Source organism: Lynx canadensis, chromosome D3, assembly GCF_007474595.2.
Source record: "Lynx canadensis isolate LIC74 chromosome D3, mLynCan4.pri.v2, whole genome shotgun sequence".
NCBI classification, from domain to species: domain Eukaryota; kingdom Metazoa; phylum Chordata; class Mammalia; order Carnivora; family Felidae; genus Lynx; species Lynx canadensis.
Window position 1 is genome coordinate 71,383,129 of NC_044314.2, and position 25,302 is coordinate 71,408,430.

Genomic DNA, 25,302 nt, shown 5'->3' on the forward strand with positions numbered 1-25,302 from the left:
AACCAAGTTCATTTCTTTTTTTTTTTTAATTTTTTAATGTTTATTTTTGACAGAGAGAGAGAGAGACACAGACAGAACGTGAGCAGGGGAGGGGCAGAGAGAGAGAGAGAGAGAGAGAGGGAGACACAGAATCAAAGCAGGCTCCAGGCTCCGAGCTGTCAGCACAGAGCCCAATGCGGGGCTCGAACCCACGAACTGCGAGATCATGACCTGAGCCGAAGTCGGATGCTTAACCAGCTGAGCCACCCAGGCACCCCAAACCAAGTTCATTTCTGCCTCCAAATCTTAACAAATATACTTTTCTCCTACCTGGCATGCCTTTCTTCTTTCCATTGACCAAATCCTATCTATCTTGCAAGAGAACTGTCCATGTTTGCTCTGTCCACTTCTCTGCCTTCTGTTCTCTTTAATCAGGCATTTAATGCACTTTAATCAGGCATTCTTCCCCACTATTCCACTGTCCAATACACAATTCATATTATTTTCCCATCATTGGTCCATCTTCAGTATTACCAATCTTAGTAAATGAAACCATCGTTTACCCAGTTGCTCTAATAAGACCTTAGCAGCCATCCTTGGCTCATCTCCTGTATAACCCACATCTAGTCCATCAGCAAGTTCAGTGAGCTCTCTTTTCAATATATATTTCAAATCTGACCAGTTCTCACTATCTCAAGTCTACCACTCTAGCTCAAGTAAATAGTACCCTGCAGTGCTCTCTCTGCTTTCATTTTTGCCTTTGCACTGTTTGACACAAGACATCTAGAATCTTCTTATATTTTTTAAAAATATTCATTTATTGTGTGTGTGTGAGAGAGAGAGAGAGAGAGAGAGAGAGAGAGAGAGAGAAAACGCTCTCACAAGCAGGGGAGGGGCAGAAAGAGAGGGAGAAAGAGAATCCCAAGCAGGCTCTGCTTTGTCAGCACAGAGCCTGATGCAGGGCTCAAACCCATCAACTGTGAGATCATGACCTGAGCTGAAATAAAAAGTTGGACGCTTAACCAACTGAGTCACCCAGGTGCACCCAGAATCTTCTTTTAAAGATATATATCTGTTTATGCCACCTCAATTTCGACGGTCTTCTAGGTCATACCTGATCTGCTCTAGCCCAAGGCTCCTAATTTTAGCTCCTGTCAGTTTCCCTTCACTCCTTCATCCCACTTCTCTGGCTTTCTTTCTGTTTCAAGAACAAGCCAAATTTATTGACACCTCATTTGCATGTGGACACATTTCGAAATAATCACTAGATAAGTTTGAACAGAATAAATGTGAGTTTCCACAATATTTGTCTCTGTATAATTTATATAAATAATTCTGTTTATATGTGTAAAACATATATCAACAGGAAAAAACAAGAAAATATACAATTTTTTCTCTAAAATAATCTTTTTCGGGGTACCTGAGTGGTATAGTCGGTTAAGCGATTGACTTTGGCTCAAGTCATGATCTCCCAGTTTGTGAGTTTGAGCCCCGCATCGGGCTCACTGCTGTCAGCATAGAGCCTGCTTCGGATCCTCTGTCCCCTACTCTCACGACCCTTCCCCTGCTTGCACTCTGTCTCTCTCAAAAATAAGTAAACATTTAAAGAAATAAACGAAATAAATAATCTTTTTGTATAAATTTATGTTTATTTTGAAACAATCTCTTACAGAAAAGCTGCAAGTACAACACAAATGATTTTCTGAACCAGTTGCTTTATCACTCCTGAAATACTGCATGCAATTCCTAGAAACATGGACATTCTCCTACATAATCACAATACAACCATGAAAATCAGGAAATTAATTCTGATACATTACTATTATCCAACCCTCAAACTCCATTCAGGTTTTGCCAATTGTCCTAATAATGTCCATGATAGCAAAAGGATCCAGGTTACATCACATGTTGTATGTAATTGTTAAATTGCTTTAACTTCCTTTAGCTTGGAACTGTTTCTCAATCTTTCCTTGATTTTCATGACCTTGACATGCTTTTGTGTATGTGTTTTTTTATAAGTTTATTTATTTTGAGAGAGAGAGTGTACGCATGTGAGTGTGGGGGAGGAGCAGAGAGAGAGAGAGAGAGAGAGAGAGAGAGAATCCCAAGCAGACTCCTCACTGTCAGTGTAGAGCCTGTTTTGGGGTTAGAACTCACAAACCATGAGATTATGACCTGAGCTGAAATCAAGAGTAAGATGCTTAACCGACTGAGCCACCCAGGTGCCCCATAATTGTTTTGTGTTTATTAAAGTATAGTTGACACACAATGTTACATTAGTTTCAGGTGTACAACATAGTGATTCAACAAGTCTATACATTGTGCTACTTGATAAGTTCTTATAGAATGGGCCAATTATTTTGTAGAATGTCCAGTGTGGGTTTGTCTGAGGTTTCCTCGTGATTAGATTCAGGGTCTTTGCATCTTTTTCAAAAATACAAGTGAAATGGTGCTGAGTACATATTGCTTCTTGTCAAATGGCATATGATTTTGATCTGTCCATTACTGATAGATGTTTATTTTGGTCACTTACTAAAGTGGTTTCTACCAGCCTTCTCTACTGTAGAGTTATTCTCCTCCTTTTGTAATTTAAAGTAGTTTTGTAGGGAAGTTCTTTGAAATTGTGTAAATTATCCTGTTTCTCATCAGACTTCTCATTCATTAGTTATATCAGTATAGACTCATGGGTGCCTATTTTTATCCATTACTATTATTATTTATTTTGATGCTCTCATTGTCTCAGATTTTGCCAGTGGGAGCCCCTTCAAGCTTGCTTCTGTGTTCTTATCTTCTTTAATGTTTATTTATATATTTATTTTTTTAAGAGGGAGAGAGAGAGAGAGTGTGTGTGTGTGCATGTGCATGGGGGAGGGGCAGAGAGAGGGTGGGACAGAGAATCCAGAGCAGGCTCTGTGCTGACAACAGAGAACCCCATGCAGGGCTCAAACCCACAAACTGTGAGATCATGACCTGAACCAAAGTTGGTCACTTAACTGACTGGGCCATCCAGGCACCCCTGGCTTCTGTGTTCTTTGACATGTCCCCTCAATTCTTTGAGTACTTCCTTAACATTCTGATACATCATGCTGTTTCAGGCTCATCTTGTACCTTCCTTGTTCCAGTCCTGGAATCAGCTATTTCTCCAAGGACATGTGTTTGTTTCTTTGTTTTTTTAAATTTTTGTTTGTTTGTTTATTTATTTAGAAAGAGCACGTGTATGTAAGTATAGAGAGAGGAAGAAAGAGAATCCCAAGCAGGCTTTGCACTGTCAGCGCAGAGCCCAATGCAAGGCTCGATCTCCTGAATCATGAGATCATGACCTGAGCCAAAATCAAGAGTCAGATGCTTAACCGACTGAGCCATCCAGGTACCCCAGGACACCTGTCTTTTTTATTAGTTTATTTTAGGAGCCAAGACATGGGCTCCCTCAGTGGACAGAGCTGGAAATTATGTGTATGAACCTGTGCATGCACACACACATACATCTATATTTATGTCTCTATATGGAAATCCACGAGTTCACACCTATACTGCCAATTCCAATCCAATACTATAGAAATCATTCTAGTTTTCTCACTTTCCATATTTGTAATTTTTCTCCACTAGTGAGAAACCTGGCTCCCATTATGCTTAACATACTTAATTAGTCCCCTCCAATGTAACCAAACTCCCATCCTCGTTACCTTCCCCACACACATATAGATACCCATCTTACTGCTGTAGGGCTCTGACCCTCCTGCCCTGGGCCTTTGCCCCTTACCCTGTTCAGGGTGCTTATCTTGATCTGCTACACCTAACACTGGTGTTTGGTGTTAAGACAGTACTGTTCATCAAGGGATGGGAAGAAGAAGAACTAAAGTCAATATTTTATTTAGAAAATGCATTCTAGTTAGCATAAATTTGACTACAAGTTGAGAAGGCTATAACATTTTTGTTCCCTTTCCCCTAACAAAGCATATGTTATCAATATTAATCAGTTTGTAAGACCATAGAAATCAGTGGACAAGAAGCCAAATTCATTTTTTAAATTTTAATTAAAAAAATGTTTATTTATTGTGAGAGAGAGTGTGTGAGAGAGTGAGGGAGGGGCAGAGAGAGGAGAGAAAGAACCCCAAGCAGGGTTCAATCCCATGAACCCTGAGTTCATGACCCAAGCCAAAACCAGGAGTAGGATGCTCAACTGACTGATCCACACAGGCACTGTGCCAAATTCATTTCTTAAAGAACATCCAACCTAGATCAATGTAAAACAAAACATTCACCAAAAAAAAAAAAAAAAAAAAAAAAATTCCCTCACGTTGTTTTCATCTTTTGTTCAGATGTTTTGGTATATGGACACAGCCTCAGAATCGCTATTAACCACTAATGATTATAATAAGTTCATGAACCTCACATTTTGAAGATGGTAGTTTCTGATGCCTAAGGCCCTTGAATAAAAGTTAATTTTATCTTTTAAAACTGAGAAATGCAAATATTTCATCACAATAAGATTTCTGTCATTCAGTTATACCACAAGACTTTGCAAGGCAATGTCTACATTGAATTGATTGTCCTTTGAAACTTCAGAACTGAAACTTCTGCAAGATTGCCCTTGATAACCATTTCAGAGACGAAGCCGTGATGAGGAGTCAGGATATTGCCATCAAAGAGGCTACAACCCCTGGAGACTACAATGTTCCCAGGACAAAAATACCCAAGTTTGCCTACAAATCCTTTACAGATATAAACTAACCATTCCACAAAGTAGCTTTCTCATTCCTACTCTTATTCCAAATTTTCGTTGTCTGAGAAAGGCGAATTTAGCCTTTCTTCTAAATCAAGATATGATATGACTAAACTTTTGTTTAATTCTAAGTCAAAACATTCCCAAACTCCCACTGCATTCCTGAGAAGTCCTAAATGCTGTTGAAGTGCTCTCATGGCCATGTCTCATTCCTTTAGAGAGCCCAGCACTCTATCTGTAGCTTCCCGGAGGCCATGGAAAGGAAACACAGGCTCCGTGACTGCTTTGACCAGGTGGGTCAGATTAGCTTTACAGTTCACTTACGAGGAAGCTAACAAAGCTCCTCTGTGAGGTTTAAGCACACCTTACAAAACTGCTGATGACCTCATGAGCCAAAGAAAGCAGGTCTCACATTGTGGACTAAGCCTAAATATTAATACTACTTTATATTTATGTAGTGTCTTTTTTCCAAGGAGCTCCAACCTCTTTACAGACATTATGTCATTAATCCTCAAAGCATCACTGTTTGGTACATGGCAAATATTATCCCCCTCCTTTTTCTTTTTTTTTTTTTTTTTTTTTACTGTGATGGAAACTTGCAAGTCAGTGATGGAACCCAGCCCCCTAGTTCTGAGTCTTTGCACTATACCATGAAAAAAAACAGATGAATAATTTTTCAAGCTTATTCATTGCTTCTTGGGTGGGATTTGAAAAGATGTCTGTTTATATGCATTTCAATTTTCAGTGTCTCTAGGTTCTGTGTTCCTCTTTTCCTTTTTCATTTAAGTTAAGCACTTTCAAGCGTATGTAGTTCATCTTCCACTGTTGGATTTACAGGAACACCAGAAGTTTGTAGTTAAAATTTGAAATGAAAGACTTTGTTATTGAATATGTAATCTGGCTTATCTGTCAGAGATACTTCATACATTTCATACCCCAAGATTAGTTAGATTTTTAAAAAATCCCTTGACCAGCTCAGGGTACATTTCTTTATAGCAACCACATATTCACCAAAATCAACTAGATACATCCAGTTTGTCATGAGTGATTAACATATACCAGATAGGGGTGCCAAACATTTTTAAATACATGATCTTATTTTACATACGTAATATTCCATGAGAACCTGTTAGATTAAGTCTTGTGTATGTGGAAACACTCTCTTAGTGTAGGGCAAGAAAAAAAAGGCACTAATAGAAATATGGCCTTAGCTGCTTTATCCCCCAGAAAAGAGTTCAATTAATTCTAATTCCCTTAGTGGAAATCCCCAGAATAAATATTTCCACAAAAAGGGAACATGTGGCTAAATTCTAAAAACCACCAGGCATTAGCTCAATACTCACAAACTAAAACACACACACACACACACACACACACACACACCTTAAAAAATCAGTTCCTGCATACTCAACAATTAATTGCAAAACACAAGGAGAACAAAACACAGTCATATCTAATGACAATAAATATTTCTTGATTTCACATAGACACTTCCTAATCAGGAATATTAGAATCAGGAATTAGGAACAATAGTGGCATAACTTTAAGCACTCACAAAAATCAGTTTCATATCTCATTTTTTAATTCTTTTATATGACCCAACAATCATGTTGTTTTCCAAATTGGTGGTTGTCTATATATCACTGAATTAGACAATAGCTGTGAAAAGAGAGATACTGGGGGAAAATCAGAAAAATTCTTCTAAAATAAAGAGAAACTTTCAATTTTTACTCATTAAATTCGAAATGCCTCAGAGTAAAAGTGTGCCAGATGCCCTGCAACAATAATACTATTCCACTCGAAATAATATTCTAAATAAATGTTGTTTAATTTGAAACTGAGCAGCCCTAACCCCTCATGGAAAATCTTTATAGGTTGGAAAATATGTATAGTATGTCATACTTTAGGTATATAATTTAGCCAAATTCTGTAGCATAGCTACACTGCAGTTTATACTCAACAACCTTGGGTTTTTAAGAAAATATATTCATAATATTCTAAATGTTTGTTTTTTCTTGTCATAAGACTGTTAGCTAAAGGGAATACCTTGTAACTCAAGTAAAAGTTTAGTGATGGCTTAGAAAGTTTAGAAAGTGGTAGTCAAAAAACTGATGTTTGCCCTAGCAGGTTGCCATGCATAGTTGTATTGATTGTGCACTGTGTAATTCCAAGGACACCTAAAACATAGACAACAGTGTAAATGGCAACCCCTGGAGGTGAGCAATTTCTGGCATCCTTGATTAGTAAAGCTTTTGAAAATGCTCATGTTTTTTCCTCTGATTCACAACTGAAGACCAGTTTGTGAGCTTCAGTGGGACTTTTGTTATTATTCCTTAACATTTTTGTTCGTATGCCAAGTTCTTCCTCTCCATATTGGTTCCGAAAGACTTCCCTACTGACTGAGCTGCAGCACACTGGTCTGGCATTCTCCCAGTTCTAGGTTTTCATGAGTCAGGGAAAACGTGTGCAGTTTGAGAAGCTTGTCAGACATGCTCAACCAGCCCTGAGCTAATTTATGAAGTCGTTCCCCCTATTCTTCTTTTCCCTCTACATTCCTACAGTATGCTGCTTATACCTTTATTTAACCCTTACTTCATCCTACCTGTGTTAGAAGTTGGTTAGAGTTCATCGTTTACACATCTGTGTTCCCCACTACCTTGAAACACTACTGTCCATTCCTGTCATGCCTTCCTATTGCTCCCATCACCACAGCAGCACTTAGCACAGCACCTTGAATTTCTGCTTTCCTTACTCTCCTCTTTTACCCCTCCACTCTTTGATTCTCTTTCATTTCCTTTAGTCAGGAGGAAAACTTGTGGTGTCTAGATGGGGAAGATAATTGGAGGCCATAAGAAGAAAGCCCACCTTCATGTGATAGTAGACCAGGAGTGACCTTGTAGATACGTCTATTACTTGGTCACAACCCTCCACTTCTTCATGTACTCTTACTGTCGCCAGGACTTGGTCCAGTTTTAGTAAAACAAATGGAAGATAATGACATTGGGAATTTTACAACAGTTGAGCGATTTCAAAATGAAAACAGAACAGTTTCTGGAAGGGTATACAAGAAACTGTTAACAATGGTTGCCGTCTAGGAGGAATTGAGTGGTTCAGGGGTAGTAGGGAGAGTCTCACTATATACCCTTATTTTTACCTTTCAAACTTTGTACTATGTGACTGTATTAGTTATTGAAGTAGAGAAACAAAACAAAATATGTAGAAGCAGGAAATTAAACAACTATATGTTAACTAAACTAATGCCATTGAAAATTCTGAAAGGATTCAACTATATTAAAAAAAATAAAAGTAGATCAGAAAGAGAGGTATGATTCTTTTTATTTTGTGTTAGAAACTGAAAATGTTTCACCATTTGCTGGAAAAGTAAAATAAAAATTAAGTTTAGGGGGCACCTGGCAGGCTCAGTAGGTAGAGCATGCAACTCTTGATCTCAGGGCCATGAGTTTGAGCCCTACATTGGGGGCAGAGATTACTTAAAAATTAAAAAAAAAAAAATTAAGGTTAGGTGTCTGCCCCTCATATAAAACTTATCCTCCCTGTCAACATCCAGCTACTTCTCTTTTGAGGTATTCTTTTTTCTTTTTCTCTTCAAGTGAACTCAGGGCCAATTTAAAGTGGAAATCTGACTTCTGAGTGAATGTTATCTTTGCCATTCTGCCTCCACCTTGTATGAAAGAGCTTTTGTGGGTAGGGGACAGAGTCCCTAAGTGCTGTCAACTTTATTCTTTCCTTCCTGCCAATGAGATTAGGCAGTTATAAACCGAGATTTGGATATCACACCTATAGAGACCTTCCATTTCAGACAGTCTTCATACCAGAGTGGTCTTTTTCTGTACATTTGATGAGACCTATCTCTACAGTCATTTCTGTACTTTCAACACCTGCTAAAGCACTTTATAGACACTCAGATTCAAGCAAATGACCTACATAGCAAATCTATAAGAAGCAAGGTATCACATTTCCAATTCTGTATCTATTATCTCTTCATCTCTTTTTTGAAGAATCAGCAAACCCATGTCAAATTTAGTACATCTAATAGCACCATCATGTCATTGCCTGTAGGTTTCCTCCTACATGCCACAAACCAAGAAACAACTTCTTCATTTTTATAATTACTTCAAGTATGTGCTTGAATGTGTTTATATGTGTTGTGTTTTTTTAAAAGCACTCTACCCCCAAAGTGGGGCTCAAATTTGTGACCCCAAGTTCAAGAGTCCCATGCCCTGCTGACTGAGCCATCCAGACATCCCTGTTTGTGTGTTTTAAATGTCTACCTTTAGCTACCACAGAATTAATAGCTAATTACTCAGACATTTGGAAGTAAGAAAGTAACTGATACTCTTCTATTGAAAAGTATCTAATAAAATTTTAGAATATTTTGTAATTTATAAAGGTAAATCAAATAAACTGGAAGATTTTTATGTTCTTTTTTAAATTTAATAATACACTATTAATATATCCAAAATATTATGATTATACCATGTAATATAAAAAATTATGAAAGTTATGCTTATATTCTTTATTTTGTTTGTAGTCTATTTTACGTTCCTTTATTACCTTTCTAGTTTACAAACAAAAATAGTTTCATAATGAAACTTTCATCATATTGAAATAAAGGAAAGCAAAAGAGGAAATAATAAGCATGTTGATTATAAACATATCAAGTAATTAAAAAGACATATTTTAACAAAATTAATAAGGAAATTAATATGAAACTTCTTATTTTTAATATAACTTTATATAAGTCACACATGAATACATTCTCATAGATAATTCAAAAACTACTCATAAAGATATTCCATGCCTTTGACTTTGTATTTAAAATACACACATGCACACACACACACACACACACATACACACACACACAGACATAAGATGTGCTGTCCAATATGGTAGCTATTAGCTACATTATTTGAATTGAGATGTGCTGTAAGTGTAAAGTATATACTGGATGGTGATGACAGTATAAAATGAAAAGAATGTAAAATATCCCAATAATTTTTCATTGATTACATATTGAAATGATAGTATTTTCAATATGTTGGATTAAGTAAAAACAATTCAAATTTAATTTCATTGGGGTGCCTGTGTGGCTCAGTTGGTTAAATGTCCAACTTCAGCTCAGGTCATGATCTCATAGTGAGTCCGAGCCCTGCTGCTAACAGCTCAGAGCCTGGAGCCTGCTCCAATTCTCATCTCCCTCTCTCTCTGCCTCTCTTTCTCTCTCTCTGCCTCTCTCTCTCAAAAAAAAAAAAATAAATAAACATTAAATAATAATAAAATAAAATTTAATTTCATCTGTTTCTTTTTACTTTTTGTTTTTTTGTTTTGTTTTTCTTTTTACTTTTTAAAATATATCTACTAGAAAATTTAAAGTTATGTATGTGGCTTGTAATAGTTTCTTACATTCTTTTTTTTTTTAAGTTTATTTTTTTATAATAATCTCTATACCCAACATGGGGCTTGAACTCAAAACCCTCAGATCAAGAGTTGCATGCTCCTCTTACTGAGCCAGCCAGGTGCCCCCATTCTTTTTCTATTGGACATCACTTTATAAATGTATAGAAATACATGTGTATATATAGTGTATATACATATACATACATATAAATGTGCATATATTTGATTTGTGGACATTTAAAAAGCATAAATGGGATAATACTGTCTTTTTCTAAAGCTTTATTTTTTTCACTTCTTAGAGATTTTTCCTTTTCAATATATTTAGATTAACCACATTCTTTTTTTTTTAACTACTGCATAGTATTCCTTCGTTGTAAAATGATATGGTTTATTTTAATTTTCTGCTATTACTGGAACATTTAGATTGTTTTTACTTTTCCTTAGGAACATTGTTTCAGGGAATGTCTCTCTGTATGGGCATATTGGAAATGTTTCTCTAGAGTAGTTTCCTAGGGTTCAGAGGATATGTCATCTGAAGTTTTCATAGATCTTTCAGATTGTTATCTTTTTTTAAAAATTCTTTTCAATGTTTATTTATTTATTTAGAGAGAGAGAGAGAGAGAGAGAGAGTGAGCATGTGAGTGGGGAGGGGCACAGAGAGGGAGACACAGAATCCGAAGCAGGCTCCAGTCTCTGAGCTGTTGGTACAGAGTGCAACATGGGGCTTGAACTCATGGACTGTGAGATCATGACCTGAGATGATGTCGGATGCTTAACCGACTGAGCCATCCAGGTGCCCCTGTCCTCTTTAATTTAAATCATCTTGAATTTAAGAGAAGTGCCACTTTTAAAAATTGTGGAAAAATATATATAACATAAAATTTATTTATCATTTTAACTATTTTATTTTATTTTATTTTATTTTAGAGAGTGTGCACATGAATGGGAGAGAGGGGCAGAGGGAGAAAGAGAGAATCTTAAGCAGACTCCATGCTCAGCATGGAGCCCAATGTGGGGCTTGATCCCACAGCCCTGGGATCATGACCTGAGCTGAAATCAAGAGTCAGATGCTCAACCAACTGAGCAACCCAGGCTCCCCTTAACTATTTTTAATGTACAGTTGAGTGGCATTAAGTTCTTTCCCATTGTTGTGCAACCATCACCACTGTCAATCTCCAGAACTGTTTTATCTTCCCCAACTGAAGCTCTATACCTATTAAATAATAACTCTCTATATCTCTCCTTAGCCCTTGGTGACCACATTCTACTTTCTGCCTCTTTAAATTTGACTAGGTACCTCATATAAGTGAAATCATACAATAGTTATCCTTTTGTGACTGGCTTATTTATTCACTTAACATCATGTCTTCAAGGTTCATCCACGTTGTCGCATGTGTCAGAATTTTCTTTGATTTTATGACATTAATATTCCATTGCATGTGTATATTACATTTTGTTTTTGTATTCATCCATTGATGGACATTTGGGTTGCTTCTACATTTTGGCTGTTGTGAATTATGCTCCTATTGACATGGGTATACAAATATCTGTTCAAGTTCCTGCTTCCAGTTCTTTTGGGTATACACCTAAAAGTGAAATTGCTGGATCATATATTAATTCTATCTTAAATTTTATGAGAAACTGCCATACTATTTTCCATAGCAGCTATACCATTCTACATTCCCCCCACCAATGCACAAGAGTTCCAATTTCTCCATGTCATCCCTAAAAACTTTACTTTCTGTTTGGTTTTTCAAAAAATAATAGCCGTCCTAATGGGTATGAAGTAATATCTCATTGTGGTTTTGATTTGCATTTCTCTAATAATTAGTGATGTTGAAAATCTTTTCATTTGCTTATTGGCCACTTGCATATCTTTTTTGGAGAAATGCTGATTCAAGTCCTTCACCTGGTTTTTAATCAGGTTGTTTGTTGTTGAATTATAGAAGTTCTTTATATATTCTGTATATTAATCTCTTATCAGATATAATGATTTACAAATACGTTCTCTTATTCCACGGGTTGTCTAGTCACTCTCTTGGTAGCATTCTTTGAGGCACAATTTAAATTTGATAAAGCCAATTTATCTATTTTTTCTTCTTTTTAAATTTTTTTTAAGTTTATTTATTTTTGAGAGAGAGACAGCATGAGTTGGGAGGAGCAGAGAGAGAGAGGGAGACACACAATCCAAAGCAGGCTCCAGGCTGTAAGCTGTCAGCGCAGAGCCCAGTGCAGGGCTTGAACTCAAGGAACCGTGAGGTTATGACCTGAGCTGAAGTCAGACGCTTAACCAACTGAGCCACTCAGCACTGCTGTTTTTTTCTTCTGTTGTCTCTGTTTTGGTGTCTAAAAAATATCTTAAGAGAATTTTGCCAAATATAATGATATGAGCTTCCCTCTATGTTTTCTTCTGTGAGTTTTGTGGTTTTAACTTTTATGTTTAGATCTTCAATCCTCTTTTTTTAGCTTTTCTTTTTTTAAAAAAATTATTTATTACTTTTTGAGTAAACTGTACCTCCATTGTGGAATTTGAACTCACAAACTCGAGACCAAGAGCCACATACTTTACTGATTGAGCCAGCCAGGTGCCCCTCTTCACTCCATTTTGAGTAATTTTTGTACGTGGTGTAAGGATCCAGCTGCATTCTTCTGCATGCAGATATTCAGTTTTCTCAACACCATTTGTTGACTTTATTTTCCCCATTGAATGCTCTTGACGCCCTTGTTGAAAATCATTTGGTCATATAGGTGAAGATTGATTTCTAGGCTTTCCATTCTATTCCTTGGCTGATACGTCTGTCTTTATGCCAGTACATGTTTTGATTGCTGCAGTTTTGTAATAAGTTTTGAAATCTGAAGTATGAGGCCTCCAACTTTGTTTTTCTTTTTCAAGATTGTTTTGGCATTTTGGGAGCCTTTGAAATTCCATATGAATTTATGAGTGGATTTTCTATTTCCACACACACGCAAAAATGTCATTAGGATTTTCACAGAGATTGTACAGAATCTGTAGATGTCTTTGGGTAGTATTGACATCTTAACAGTATTACATCTTCCAATTTAGAAACATGGGATGTCTTTCCATGGTTTTGTCATTTTGTATCTTGATTGAGAAGGCCTTTCCAGTGCTAAAGTTATAAGCTAATAAGTTTATGGTTTTGCTTTTTCATCAGGCTTCTTAAACTAGCTGGAATTTTTTTTTCTGATATGAGAACATTTTCCCATTGTGTTGGCATTACTTGAATTGTCTTTCCTTTCCTGCTAATTTGAATGCCACTTTTATCATAGATTAAAGCCCCATACATACATAGGTTTGTTTTTAGACTTCTTATTCAATATCACTGATCCATATACCTACTTCTAAGTTATTACCATTATGTTTTAATTACTCTTTGTATTATGTTTTGCTATCTGGAAGGGCAACTCCTTTCCTCCCATAGTTCTTTTTTTAAAGATTTTTCTGTACATTTTCTCTTCTAGGTGACTATTAGAATCAGTTTACTAAGTTCCAACAGACATACTATTGGAATTTTGATTGGGATTACACTAACTTGATCAAATAATCTTGGGAAAATTGCCATTTTGAAAAAATGTCTTTGCATTTTTTTTTTTTAATTTTTTTTTTCAACATTTATTTATTTTTGGGACAGAGAGAGACAGAGCATGAACGGGGGAGGGGCAGAGAGAGAGAGAGGGAGACACAGAATCAGAAACAGGCTCCAGGCTCTGAGCCATCAGCCCAGAGCCTGACGCGGGGCTCGAACTCCCGGACCGCGAGATCGTGACCTGGCTGAAGTTGGACGCTTAACCGACTGCGCCACCCAGGCGCCCCTGTCTTTGCATTTTGAAGAAAAATTATTTTTAGTTTCTGTATTTCCATTATCACCATGGTCCCTAGGAAACTTTCTATTTACTTGGATTATATCCAGATTGCCACTGTAAAGAGGTTTGTCTTACTTTTTGTGAAAGTTGATGAAAATGTTCTTTATCTGTGACGTCTAATATGTGAACTTGAAGTGTGGCTAATACAACTGAGGAAGTGAATTTTAAATTTTATTTAATATTGAGTGATTTAAACTTAATTAATTTAAATGGTTACATTTGACTAATGGCTACTGTAACAGTGCGGCTTTAGGATGTATGAATAACTGTGTAATTGAACAGTTATTCTCTAACAGTAGAGGTAGGTAGCAAATCCCCAAATTATGTTTTTGTAATTGTGTTTTTCTGACAGCATAAATGTTTGTAAACAATTTGTCCTTTATGTGGGTCTGGGTTTAATTTCTTTGGGAATTCTTTTGCATTAATATTACGGTTTTATACTCTCTGCAGTGCAATGCCTTACTCAATGTCTTTCACACAGTAGGTATCAATAATTCTTTTGCTACCTACCTCTACCATTAGAGATTAACAGTTAGAGATTAACCTTGAAGGAATTATTCAAAATTTAACAGAAAATAAGTCATAGAAGATTTCCATTTTCTGAAATTCAGGAAATAGTGAAGAGGGAAAAGAATGAGATATGTTTGGAGAATATAACTGTATTAGTTTTAGAAGGCTGCTGTAACAAATTACCACAAATTTGGTGGCTTAAAACATTAGAAATCTATTCTTTCACTAGAGGCCAGAGTCATTGGGCTGACATCAAGGTGTAGGCAGATCCAAATTCCCTCTGGAGGCTCTAGGGGAAATTCTGTTCTTTGCCTCTTCTAGCTTCTGGTGGCTGCTGGCATTCGTTGGCTTATGGCCACATCACTCCAGTCTCTGCTTAGGTGGTCATGTTGTCTTCTTTGTCTGTGTTCAAATTTCCCTCTGCTTCTCTCTTATAAGGATACATGTGATTAGGGGGCCTGGGAGACTCAGTGAGTTGAGTGTCCAGCTTTCGCTCAGGTCATGATTTTGTGGCTTGTGAGTTCGAGCCCCACGTCAGGCTCTGTGCTGACAGCTCAGAGCCTAGAGCCTGCTTTGGATTCTGTGGCTCCCTCTCTCTCTGTCCCTCCCCTGCTCCCACTCTGTCTCGCTCTTCTTCAAAAATAAGTACACATTAAAAAAATAAAAACATAAAAAGGATACATGTGATTATATGCAGGGTCTACCCAGGTAATCCAGGATAACCTCTCCATCACACAACCATTAATCATACCTGCAAGTATCCCTGCCCCCCCACATTTTGCCATATAAGGTAACATTCATGGGTTCTAGGGATTAGGACATGGAATATCTTTTGGCAGCTCATTTTTCAGCCGACTACAACAATCCAGTTTGGCTGGAGTAGAGGATGCCTGTGGCAGTAGAAATGGTAACAGCTGTCAGTCACTGAATGACTTGTGCATATGCCTTGCTATATCAGGTGCTCTATCTGTGCTATTCCATTTACTCATTACAAGAATTCTGTGTAGGCATTAGATGAGAGAAGAATGTAAGGTGACTATGTTTTCCACCTTTGATGACTGGGAAATGGTGATTAATAGAAATTGAAAAGTCATGAGGAAAAATTGGTTACAAAGGAAAAATAGTGAACTCAGCTTTGGCTGTGTTTAGTTTGAGATCCTGTTAGGTTATGACCCAAAATAGAAGGATTTGAACCCTACATAGAAATCTCCTGCAATTTCCTACTTTCACTTTCCCCTTTGGGATGAAAACATAAATTATAAGGAGCACTAAATTTGAAATCAGGAGACCTGGGTTCAAGACTTCCACTTACTGTGTGAACTGAACAAGTCATTTTGCTTCTCTGAGCTCAGTTTCCACATCTGTAAAAGAGGAATAAAAACCCCTCCCTGCACTCATACAGTTATCATAAGGAATAAATGAGATCATATTTGTGATGCTTTTAGCACAGTATATGGTCTATGGTAAGCATTCAAATGTTTGTAAAAAAAGCAAAAATTTAATATGTTAAACTTACATATTTTAATTTTAAGGTGATATAGCTTAAAACCATCCAGAACCTAAGCAACAATTAACATTAGTTTTAAATGTCTATCATTGGCTGCCTTTCTCATTGTTCAGACTTTCACCACTTAAGTGTCTTAAGCACCACCCAAAATCAATTCCTTCCCTTTGTAAGTGGATAACCTAAATTCAACTCTGTAAAAATAATTATGGCCATCAAATATGGATAATTCAACTTCATTCCCCTATATTAAAAAATGTACACATATCTATATCTACTTTTACCTCCTTCCTTTCAGACCTCAAGTAATATCCCATCTTTTTGTTTGTTTGTTTTAAGTAGGCTCCATGCCCAGCATGTAGCCCAATGTGGGGCTTGAACTCATGACCCTCAGATCAAGACCCTGAGATCAAGATCTGAGCTGAGATCAAATGTCTGATGCTTAACCAACTGAGCTACCCAGACAACCCAAGTAATATCCCATCTTTTGTCCATAGTGAATACATCTTTCTGTATGTGCTCTTAATGCAGTTTCCTCCATCCTGAGCTCCAGATCACATCATCAATGGCCTGGTGAACATCTTCATTTGGATATCTCACTTCCAATTTCAGAATCTTGAAAACAGAGTCAATTATTTCTCCATCCATCCTCCCCACCATGCTCCCACAACTTACCCCCTGAGCTTCCTCTATTTCCTATCTTGGTCAATGCCATTACCAGAAACTTACGTAATTTTTGTCATTTTTTACTCCTTTATTTGCATTCCCTGTGTTTGTTTCAGTGAATGATTAAGTCATATTAAGGTTTGGGTTCAGGCATTTGTTCTCTCTCCTCAGCCCTCTGCCTTATTAGTCCTCTCCTCTCTAACTTCCTTGTTGCTCTTGTTTTTGCCCAGATCGGTTCTCTTCTGAAGTAGCCTCATTGCTCCTTGTCTTATTCCTCTCCAGTCTAACATTCACACTACTGCCACAGGAATCTTTCTAAAACAAATCTGCTTTTAGAAACTTTTGATGGTGGTCCATTACAGTACGAAGTCCAAACTTCAGAGAAGGACGTTGTCTGACCCAGCCCACCACACTATCCCCTTTATATTAGTTGCACTGAACTATCCCAGTTCTCCAAAATATTCTGCTTTATATACCTGGACTTGGGCTCCTTTTGTCTAGAATAGTCTCCCTGCAAACTCAATTTCTAATGCCATTTGCCTGGTGAATTTCTCTTCATCTTGCACTATTTAGTGCAAGCTCTGCATCCTTTTTGAAGCCTTGCCAAGCTTCCTCAGGAAGAGCTAATAAGATCTTTTTGGAACATCTGCTGTACCCTACACATGACTATCATTTCATCTGTAGCCAGTTTGTTTCCCCCTACCAGACCTACACACATGTAGTATGTCTTGAGCAGCTTTGTACTGTTAGTGCTTAGCACATTATATCTGGCACAGAGAAGGTACCCCAAAATGTTTATTGAATAACTGAATTAATCCTAGAGCTCTTAAAGCCATATGATGCTTTAGAAAATATGGAGAAAGGGAGAACTGATATAATAACTTTTGGATATTAATGGAAATATGTGGTTATGACTCTATGGATAATACCTATTTACCTCCTAAATAAAGACATCTGTGGTCCAGAACCCTGGTCATAAATTTTAGGAAATCAAGAAAGTAAATGAATTCACAAATTCCAATAAAACATGAGACACTTCCCAACATATAAGAGAGCTCACAGCTCTGCTGGAGTTGGAGGTATGTGTTCTCTTTAAGCATTCAATTTCTTACTGCTCATTCATCAATGTTAACTTGACCTACATTTGAGCTAATAGCATTTATTTTATACTTGTTGTTGATTTACCTTTAATTGTGAAAAAAAAAAAAAAAAGGATAAGTGTTAAGAGAGAGGAACCAAAACTAACATCACTGCTATAACTTACTTATAGGGGCACACACCCTCTCTGAACCATAAAATTTCTTGATCTGGGAACTTCCAAATCCAAAGATTCCATGCTTAACACTTGATTATAAATCTATACTGGTAAGGACTGGTTTTCTAAAGAGAAAACATTTTGTGAGATCTGACCTGACAAATAATTTTGAAGTAAGCAAAATTCACTGCACTCTCATCTCACCCCAGGCACATAAAGTACTCATGATATTTCCTGGTTGCCTGGGGCTGCCCCCTCCCCCCTTGGCTCCCCACGCAGATCCAGCTCCTAATGCAAAGTAAGTACTGTACCCTGAACTGCTGTTTCTATATTGAAACTTATGTCTGCTTTCCAAGGCCTGTGAGGCCCTGCTTTCAGCAGGCTGCCACTTGGAGACCATTTGATGAGTTAATTTACACTAACATCATATTGAGTAATAATCCCAGGAGTATTTATATTTTTAACAGGAGTGTATTGGATACATAGCATTTAACCCTAAGAGCCAATAAAGGGACATTTCTCACTTTCCCATATACCTTCCATGTGTTTTCATGATTCAGTGTCTTTAAATGTACTGAATCTTCTGCCTAGAATGACTTTCTTACCTCACCTCCTCACTGTCTCCAGTCTGGTGAACTCCTACTCATTATTTAAGACCCCACTCAATGTCCCCCTTTTGCTAAGAAGACTTTTCTAAATTTCCCAGGGTGAGTTGGTTACTCCCTCTTGACTTTTATAAAATTTTGTGTATTTGCCGTCTCAATTTTTTTTTTTTTACTTTTTATATACTCTTCAACTGACTTCAAGGTGACTTCTGTCCCCACAAATCTGATGCACCTAGTAATTTCCATGTGGCTAAATTAATTATATATATTTCTGTCTTCATCTTTCTTGACCTCCCAGCAACTGACACTACTTACCACCACCATTGTCTCTTTTATTTTCTCCAGTCTTTCTTAGAACTCTCTTCCCTTGGCTTTCTTTACATGACAGCCTGCTAGTCTTCTTTTATCTCTCTCTTTCTCAATCTCCTTTCTTGGCTTATCTTCCACCGAATCTCTAAATGTTGGAGTTCCTTAAGGCTATGTCCTGGCCCCTTTCCCTTCTCACGCTCAGATCTCTCAATAAACAAACTCTTCCACACCCATGTCATTAATTAGCCTCCATGTGCTGATGACTCTCAAGTTTTCATCCTTATCCTAGACCTCTCTCCGGAGCTCCAGGCTTCCATATACCACTGCCTATTCAATGTGTCGACTTGGGGGTTTCACATGTTCTCCAAACTCAGCAAGTTCAAAACTGCCATTGTTCTCTACCTGAAAGAACAGTACCTTCATCCATAAAGTTAGTTAAACCAGAAACTGGGAGTCACTATTGACCTACCTACCTGTTCTTTACTGTCATATCCATTTGGGCATCCTTCTGACTCTATCTTCTAAATATTTCTCTCACTGTTGACTTCTCTTCATTTGGACTGTCACCCAAGTTATCCCCTTACTACTACCACAGTATGACTCATCACCCTGCATCCACTTGATGCCTCAAGTACCTTTCTACACTGCAGGCAGAGTACTTTTTGAAGATTCATTCACTTATTTATTCATCGAGAGATATATATTGAGCCCCTACTATGTACAAGTTGTGACCAAGACAGACAGGCATGTCCCTGATCTCCTGGAACTCTATTGAGAGCATATGATTAGGGGACCTAACTTAATTGGAACTAAGGTAGGGAATGTTTCTTTGAGGAAATAATTTTTCATCTGAGATCTAAAGAATGAATATGAACTAACTAGACAAAGAAGTAGAGGGGAAAGAACATTTTAGGCAGGAAGAACATCATATGCAAAGGTCTAGAATCAGGAAGAAGTACGCTTTGAGAAAACTGAGGGCAGAGAGTGAGAGGTCAAGTGGGGAGGTGAGGTTGGTACTGCTGGGCAGAGCCAGGTCCTGGGGGGTAGTGATTATAACTGAGAGATATTCGGGGGTGCCCCCTCAAATGGCCTGCCACAGTGGATGAGTGTGTGAGTTGCAGGTGTGAGCATTCTGAGGAGAGAGGGGATAGCTTTCATCAGGGTCTTATAGCCAGCCTGTGACCCCTCTCACTCCCTAGAAATGTAAAGAATCACTGGTGGTGTGTGGAAAAAAGCCAAGATATTAACTTTGGTCTATTTCCTAAAAACAGTGAGATGTCCTTGGAAAATAGGAAGCCAAAAAGTAACACAGCTAGATTGTAAAATCCATAGGGCAGGGATTTTTATCTCTTTTGTTCACTGATGTGTCCCAAGCACCTAGAACAGTACCATGCACAGAGCTGGAACTCAATAAATAATTGCTGAATTAATTAATGATGTCTATTGTGGCTATTGAATGGATTTTTTATTATATTGTATTGCATTATATTATAATCATGCACTTAATGCCTCTTCCTTATAAGACCCGATCCTTGAAAACGTCTGTGTCTTCATCTTTTTATTGCTAGAGATATTGTCCTAGTACCCAGCACAGGGCTTGTCTTACATTCATCTTAAAAATGCATTCATTCTTTCAGCCAGTAATTTAAGAGCACCTACCAGATATCAGGAACTGGGAATACAAAGATAACTAAGATACTGTCACTAACCTCAAGGAGTTTATCCTCTGGATGAGCAGACTGATACATAGGCCTGATAATACTATGTAGTAAATGCCACAAAAGGGGTAAGAACAGAATGCAACCATAGAGATATCTCAGAAGGCCAGTAGGCAGAAGAAACTCCAGGGCTGACCCTGGGCCTGGTGATGAAGGGGGAAGCAGGGCATGGGAGTGGGCATTAAAGGCAAAATCCAGAGCGAAGTGAGCAGGGCCCTTTTGGGGAACTGCAAGTAGCTCTCAGTAAGTCTGGACAAGATGAAGCTGCGGAGGTAGGCAAGGGCCACACAGAGTCTGGACTTTATCCTGAGGACAATGAGAAGTCATTAGTGGATGGATGACAGCGACTGACATGGTCAGATTTCATATAAGACAAATTAGGCTCCAGAGTGGAGAATGGATTGGAGAAGCAGTAGTAGTGGGAGTTCAAGACTTAGTACTTGGGAGAGATGATGTTGGCCTGGGCTAGTGTAGAGGCAGTGGCAGTAGAGAAAAATGGATGGATTTGAGAGCTGTTAAGGAGGTAGGATCAATAGGAATTAGCAGTTAGTTAGATGGTAGTGTGAGAATGATGGAGTAGCCATGGATGAATCTTGGGTTTTCAATGGGACACCCCTAGGGGAATCACAGAGAGTGGGAACAAAGATTCGGAGTTGGCTTTGAGAGGCAGATGATGAATTCCAATTTGGACACATTGCATTTGAGTTTTCTTTGGAACATCCATGTGGAGACTATTAGTAGGCAGTTAATTACACACACGGATCTGGAGTTCAAAAGGAGAATCTAGGCTGAATATATAAATGTGGAGGTCTTTGCTTATAATTGGTGACTGATTCCCAGGAGACATATGCAGAATGTGAAGAATAAGGAGAAAAGATGGCCAAATACAGAACTCTGGGAGAACATTCAAGTAAATATTTGTTTTTCAGTAAATGAATAAAGGAATAAATGATAAATGGAATCATTTAGAAGAAAGGACCCTTTCCAGTGCTGTTCAAATACTGCCACCAAGTCAGCTAGCTATCCTATCTGTGCTTAAGGCAAAACCTGTTCTCTGGCTTCTCAAATGGAGAACATGTTACCAAGCCAAAAATGGAAAGTAGGGAAATCTCCTATAGCACAAAGCATATCTTCAGGGCTTTTTTCAGACATATATGTAGATACTCTACTCCTGAGGCCCTATTGGTAAGTGTATCATAGTAGCCCCTTGTTAGTCTGTATAAAAGAAACACTTTAAAAGCTAACTGTTTAGGGGCGCCTGGGTGGCTCAGTCGGTTAAGCGTCCGACTTTGACTCAGGTCACGATCTCGCGGTCCGTGAGTTCGAGCCCCGCGTCAGGCTCTGGGCTGATGGCTCAGAGCCTGGAGCCTGTTTCCGATTCTGTGTCTCCCTCTCTCTCTGCCCCTCCCCCGTTCATGCTCTGTCTCTCTCTGTCTCAAAAATAAATAAACGTTAAAAAAAATTTTAAAGCTAACTGTTTAAATATAATATGATGTGCATTAGACATCATTTGATGATCATCCATTGTTGCTCAGATCACCCAGATAATCTGTCTAGGCTGCCTGGTCACTGGCCCTTTGCTTGCCTGGTTGGCTTTGGCATCATATATGCAAACTCAGCCAGTTGAAATACACTCAGAAAAATGTATGGATAAATTGTTGGTTTATATACAGTTAATATAGATTATTCGTCTATGTTAGAAAGTGTCCCCTGACCGATCACATACTTGCTTTTGAATGCACTAGTTTTCCATAAACCCATTGAGAGTTCCCAGACCTCACTGGTTGCCTTGAAATTGTATACATTATTAAAGATGTTTTGATTAACTCACTGCAATAAACATACAGTTCTGAAACTTGTAATAAAACTGGTTTACTTTTGAGTAAAGAAGAAAAAGAAAACAATACTATTAAACCATCAGGCCAACTTGTCATTTGAGGATTTGTATATCCATCTTCCTTTCTTCTCAGTATACCCAGACTTGATAGAAGTGAGGAAATTTTCATTGGAATGGAAAGCATACCCAAGCAACATTTCTAGAAAAGCTGAATTTTACTGAGTCCTTTTTTTTTTTTTTTTTTTTTTTTTTTTTTTTTTTTTTTACAGCCACACTGTAACAAATTCATCTCCTGGATAAAGAAATTGGTTGTTGTGCTTTATGTTGCTATTTCTTTCCCTTTGGTGCAGACCATTTCATGCTTTTACATATCTAAACAAACCAGTTATTTGATGAGCTGCTCATTTTATTTTTTCAGAATTTTACAATCGATGTCTTAGTTTAAGCCAAAGAGAATTTGTGGTTTCTGAGATCAGAAATTCAAATGCTTTCTAAAACTAAAGAAAAACAGTAATTAAAGTAGCCATTTGTAGACCCAATCTTTGGTTCTAAATGGTACCTAAGTGCTTTCTTGACACTCCTACTATTTTATAGTAGTAACATATCAATAATAACAAAAACTTACATCTATAACAGAAAACAGGATGGTGTTAGAAACCTCTATTAGATATTCTGACAAATCTTGCTTAAAAATATGTTTTATTCCATTTTCCTACCAAAGAAAGAAGAGAGGATATTGAAAAACCTTTCCTCCCATCTAGTGGCTGGAAAATATAAAAACTCTGTGTTTCTTGGAATTACAGGCATTAGGGAGTGTTTGCAAGATTATAACACATCCAGTTGTTCTCTCAGTTAAGCAAAAATAAGCTTTAAAATCTTTACTAAATCCGAGCCCAATGGGAAAATATATATCCATGATGATTCACTAATTAACTTCCCTCTAATCAATAATATACACTTCTCTTCCAGCAGAAAGAAGGGTCATGTCCTCCCCAATTGATTAATCTGAACATATGATAGGAAAGATAAGGCTGTATGTTGCTGCTAACTGAAATTGGGACTTCAATTATATTTGCTTCTAAAGTAATCAGTGCCCTAGATCTCTCCTGACCCTTAATTGCTCCTTGTTGGCCCCACACCTTGACAACTCTTCCCTTAAGAGTTGGATGTGCTGAATTCACTGAAGGGAGCCAAGAAACTGTCCCTGAAACTGGCTGCCTCCAGGGGACCTCAGCTCCTGAAACTTGGAATACCAGACTCTGATACTGGCAGCAGGGCCTCTGTGCAGGGCCAAACCAGTCCACAGGAAAGCAGGTTTGGATCCGTTATGCAGCTAGAGGGATTAATGCTTGGTCTACCTGTCTTGTATATGCCTTGTGCAGACGTCAAAATCTCTGCTGAATTGTGCCTCTCTGGTGATTTCTCACAGATTCAAAGAATGAATTTTGTGTGCAGTCAGCAAAGTTCTCAGAGCTCCAGGAAGAAGAGGAAGGTCAGCGAACCAGTGAAAGTCTTCATCCCTGACAGAAAATGAAAGTTAGATACCTTCACTGCATTTATTCTAAAATAATTTTATTTTACAACAAACATGCATGAAGTGTCTTAATAGGAAAGTAAGTTCCTGTCACCAAAATCTTTTACTAAATTTGTTGCTCAACTTTTTTAGTCAATTTACTAAGTGCTAACTTACTGAGTAGAGCATGGGTTCACTTTGTCACAAGAAAACAAGGTTACTGGGGCTGCCTTGGGATAGCATTACTTTAAGGCTGAGTTAGAGACAAGACAGCCTTTATATTTGTAAAAGAACCACAGCAGCTATTTTGAAAAGACATAAGCTGTTGTTCTCAAAGGAAGGAGGGTTTTCTTTGCATAACTAAACTCCCCAGGTATTTAGACTACTGTGAAATGTTGTAACTTGTTGTAACCTGTGTACTGGAACCCTCTATAGCTTTATTAGAATTCCCACAGACTTGCATGGATGTATGCGGTGGTGCTTATGCAGGTGTGATTTTTATGTTAACTTCAATCACGAGATTGATCAGCCAAGTGTTGGACCAAAGTGTACTCTCCCTGTAAAGTTCCTCAAATCTGGCCTGATGCCCTGCTCTGTTGGCCAACCTGAGACAGGCAATAGGCTGCAATGCAGAAGACTGGCTCCCTTCTTAAGGCCCACGTTGAATGCTTCCCAACAAACACTTCAGTTTATCAGTCTGTAACCTGCAGACTGTTCATTCCCTCATTCTGAGGGAATTTTGACAGACTTAATGATTAGTATTATATGAATAATAAGTGACTGAAAGTGTTTTTATTATTTAGTAACATGCAATTTAATAACTTAATTTAAATGGATAGGACTTCAATAAGCTAAATGTTGAATATGTGTGCTTTCCAGTTAAATAAAACCAAAATGCACAGTATTTTTTTTACTTCTCTGTTTTTCTTCACTTAGTTTGATGTTTCTTCAAATGTAGTAAGGACATCTGCACCTAGAGCGCTTGTTAAAATACGGAGTTACCGGGCCTGTTTCATTTCTACTAAATCAAAATCTTGGAGGGTGGGGCCCTGCAGAGAACTCCCAGGATTCTATTGCACACGTAAGAACCCTGGACCTCTGACCCAGACTAAGAGGAGAATCTCTGGGGCCAGACATGTACTTTAGCCAGCAGAAGGCTGCGGGTTATCATAACAGAGAGGAAAATCTGAGAAAGCCTGTCTGTCCAGCACTACCCTTTGCCAGACTCTCATCCAAGGCCTGCCAGGGAAGAGCATTTTCCCCTCTCCCAGCATGATAAGTATACTCACTAGGCTTACTCTGCCACTGCAGGGAGGAGGGAAAGGTATTGGGTTTATTATATCCTTCATAGGATTGTAGCCTGAGTCACCACAATTTCTT

General features: G+C 37.9%; 1 protein-coding gene across 1 annotated transcript in view; it reads left to right on the forward strand.

Moving 5' to 3' along the window:
* Nucleotides 1-24,826, forward strand: part of HORMAD2 (HORMA domain containing 2) — an 83,730-nt gene extending 58,904 nt beyond the window's left edge. The window contains exon 11 of the mRNA XM_030336852.1: nt 23,839-24,826. Within this exon, the coding sequence (XP_030192712.1) occupies nt 23,839-23,943 (105 nt within the window). The 3' untranslated portion in view covers nt 23,944-24,826. The remainder of the gene's footprint in view (nt 1-23,838) is intronic.
* The last annotated feature ends 476 nt before the right edge of the window (nt 24,827-25,302 follow it).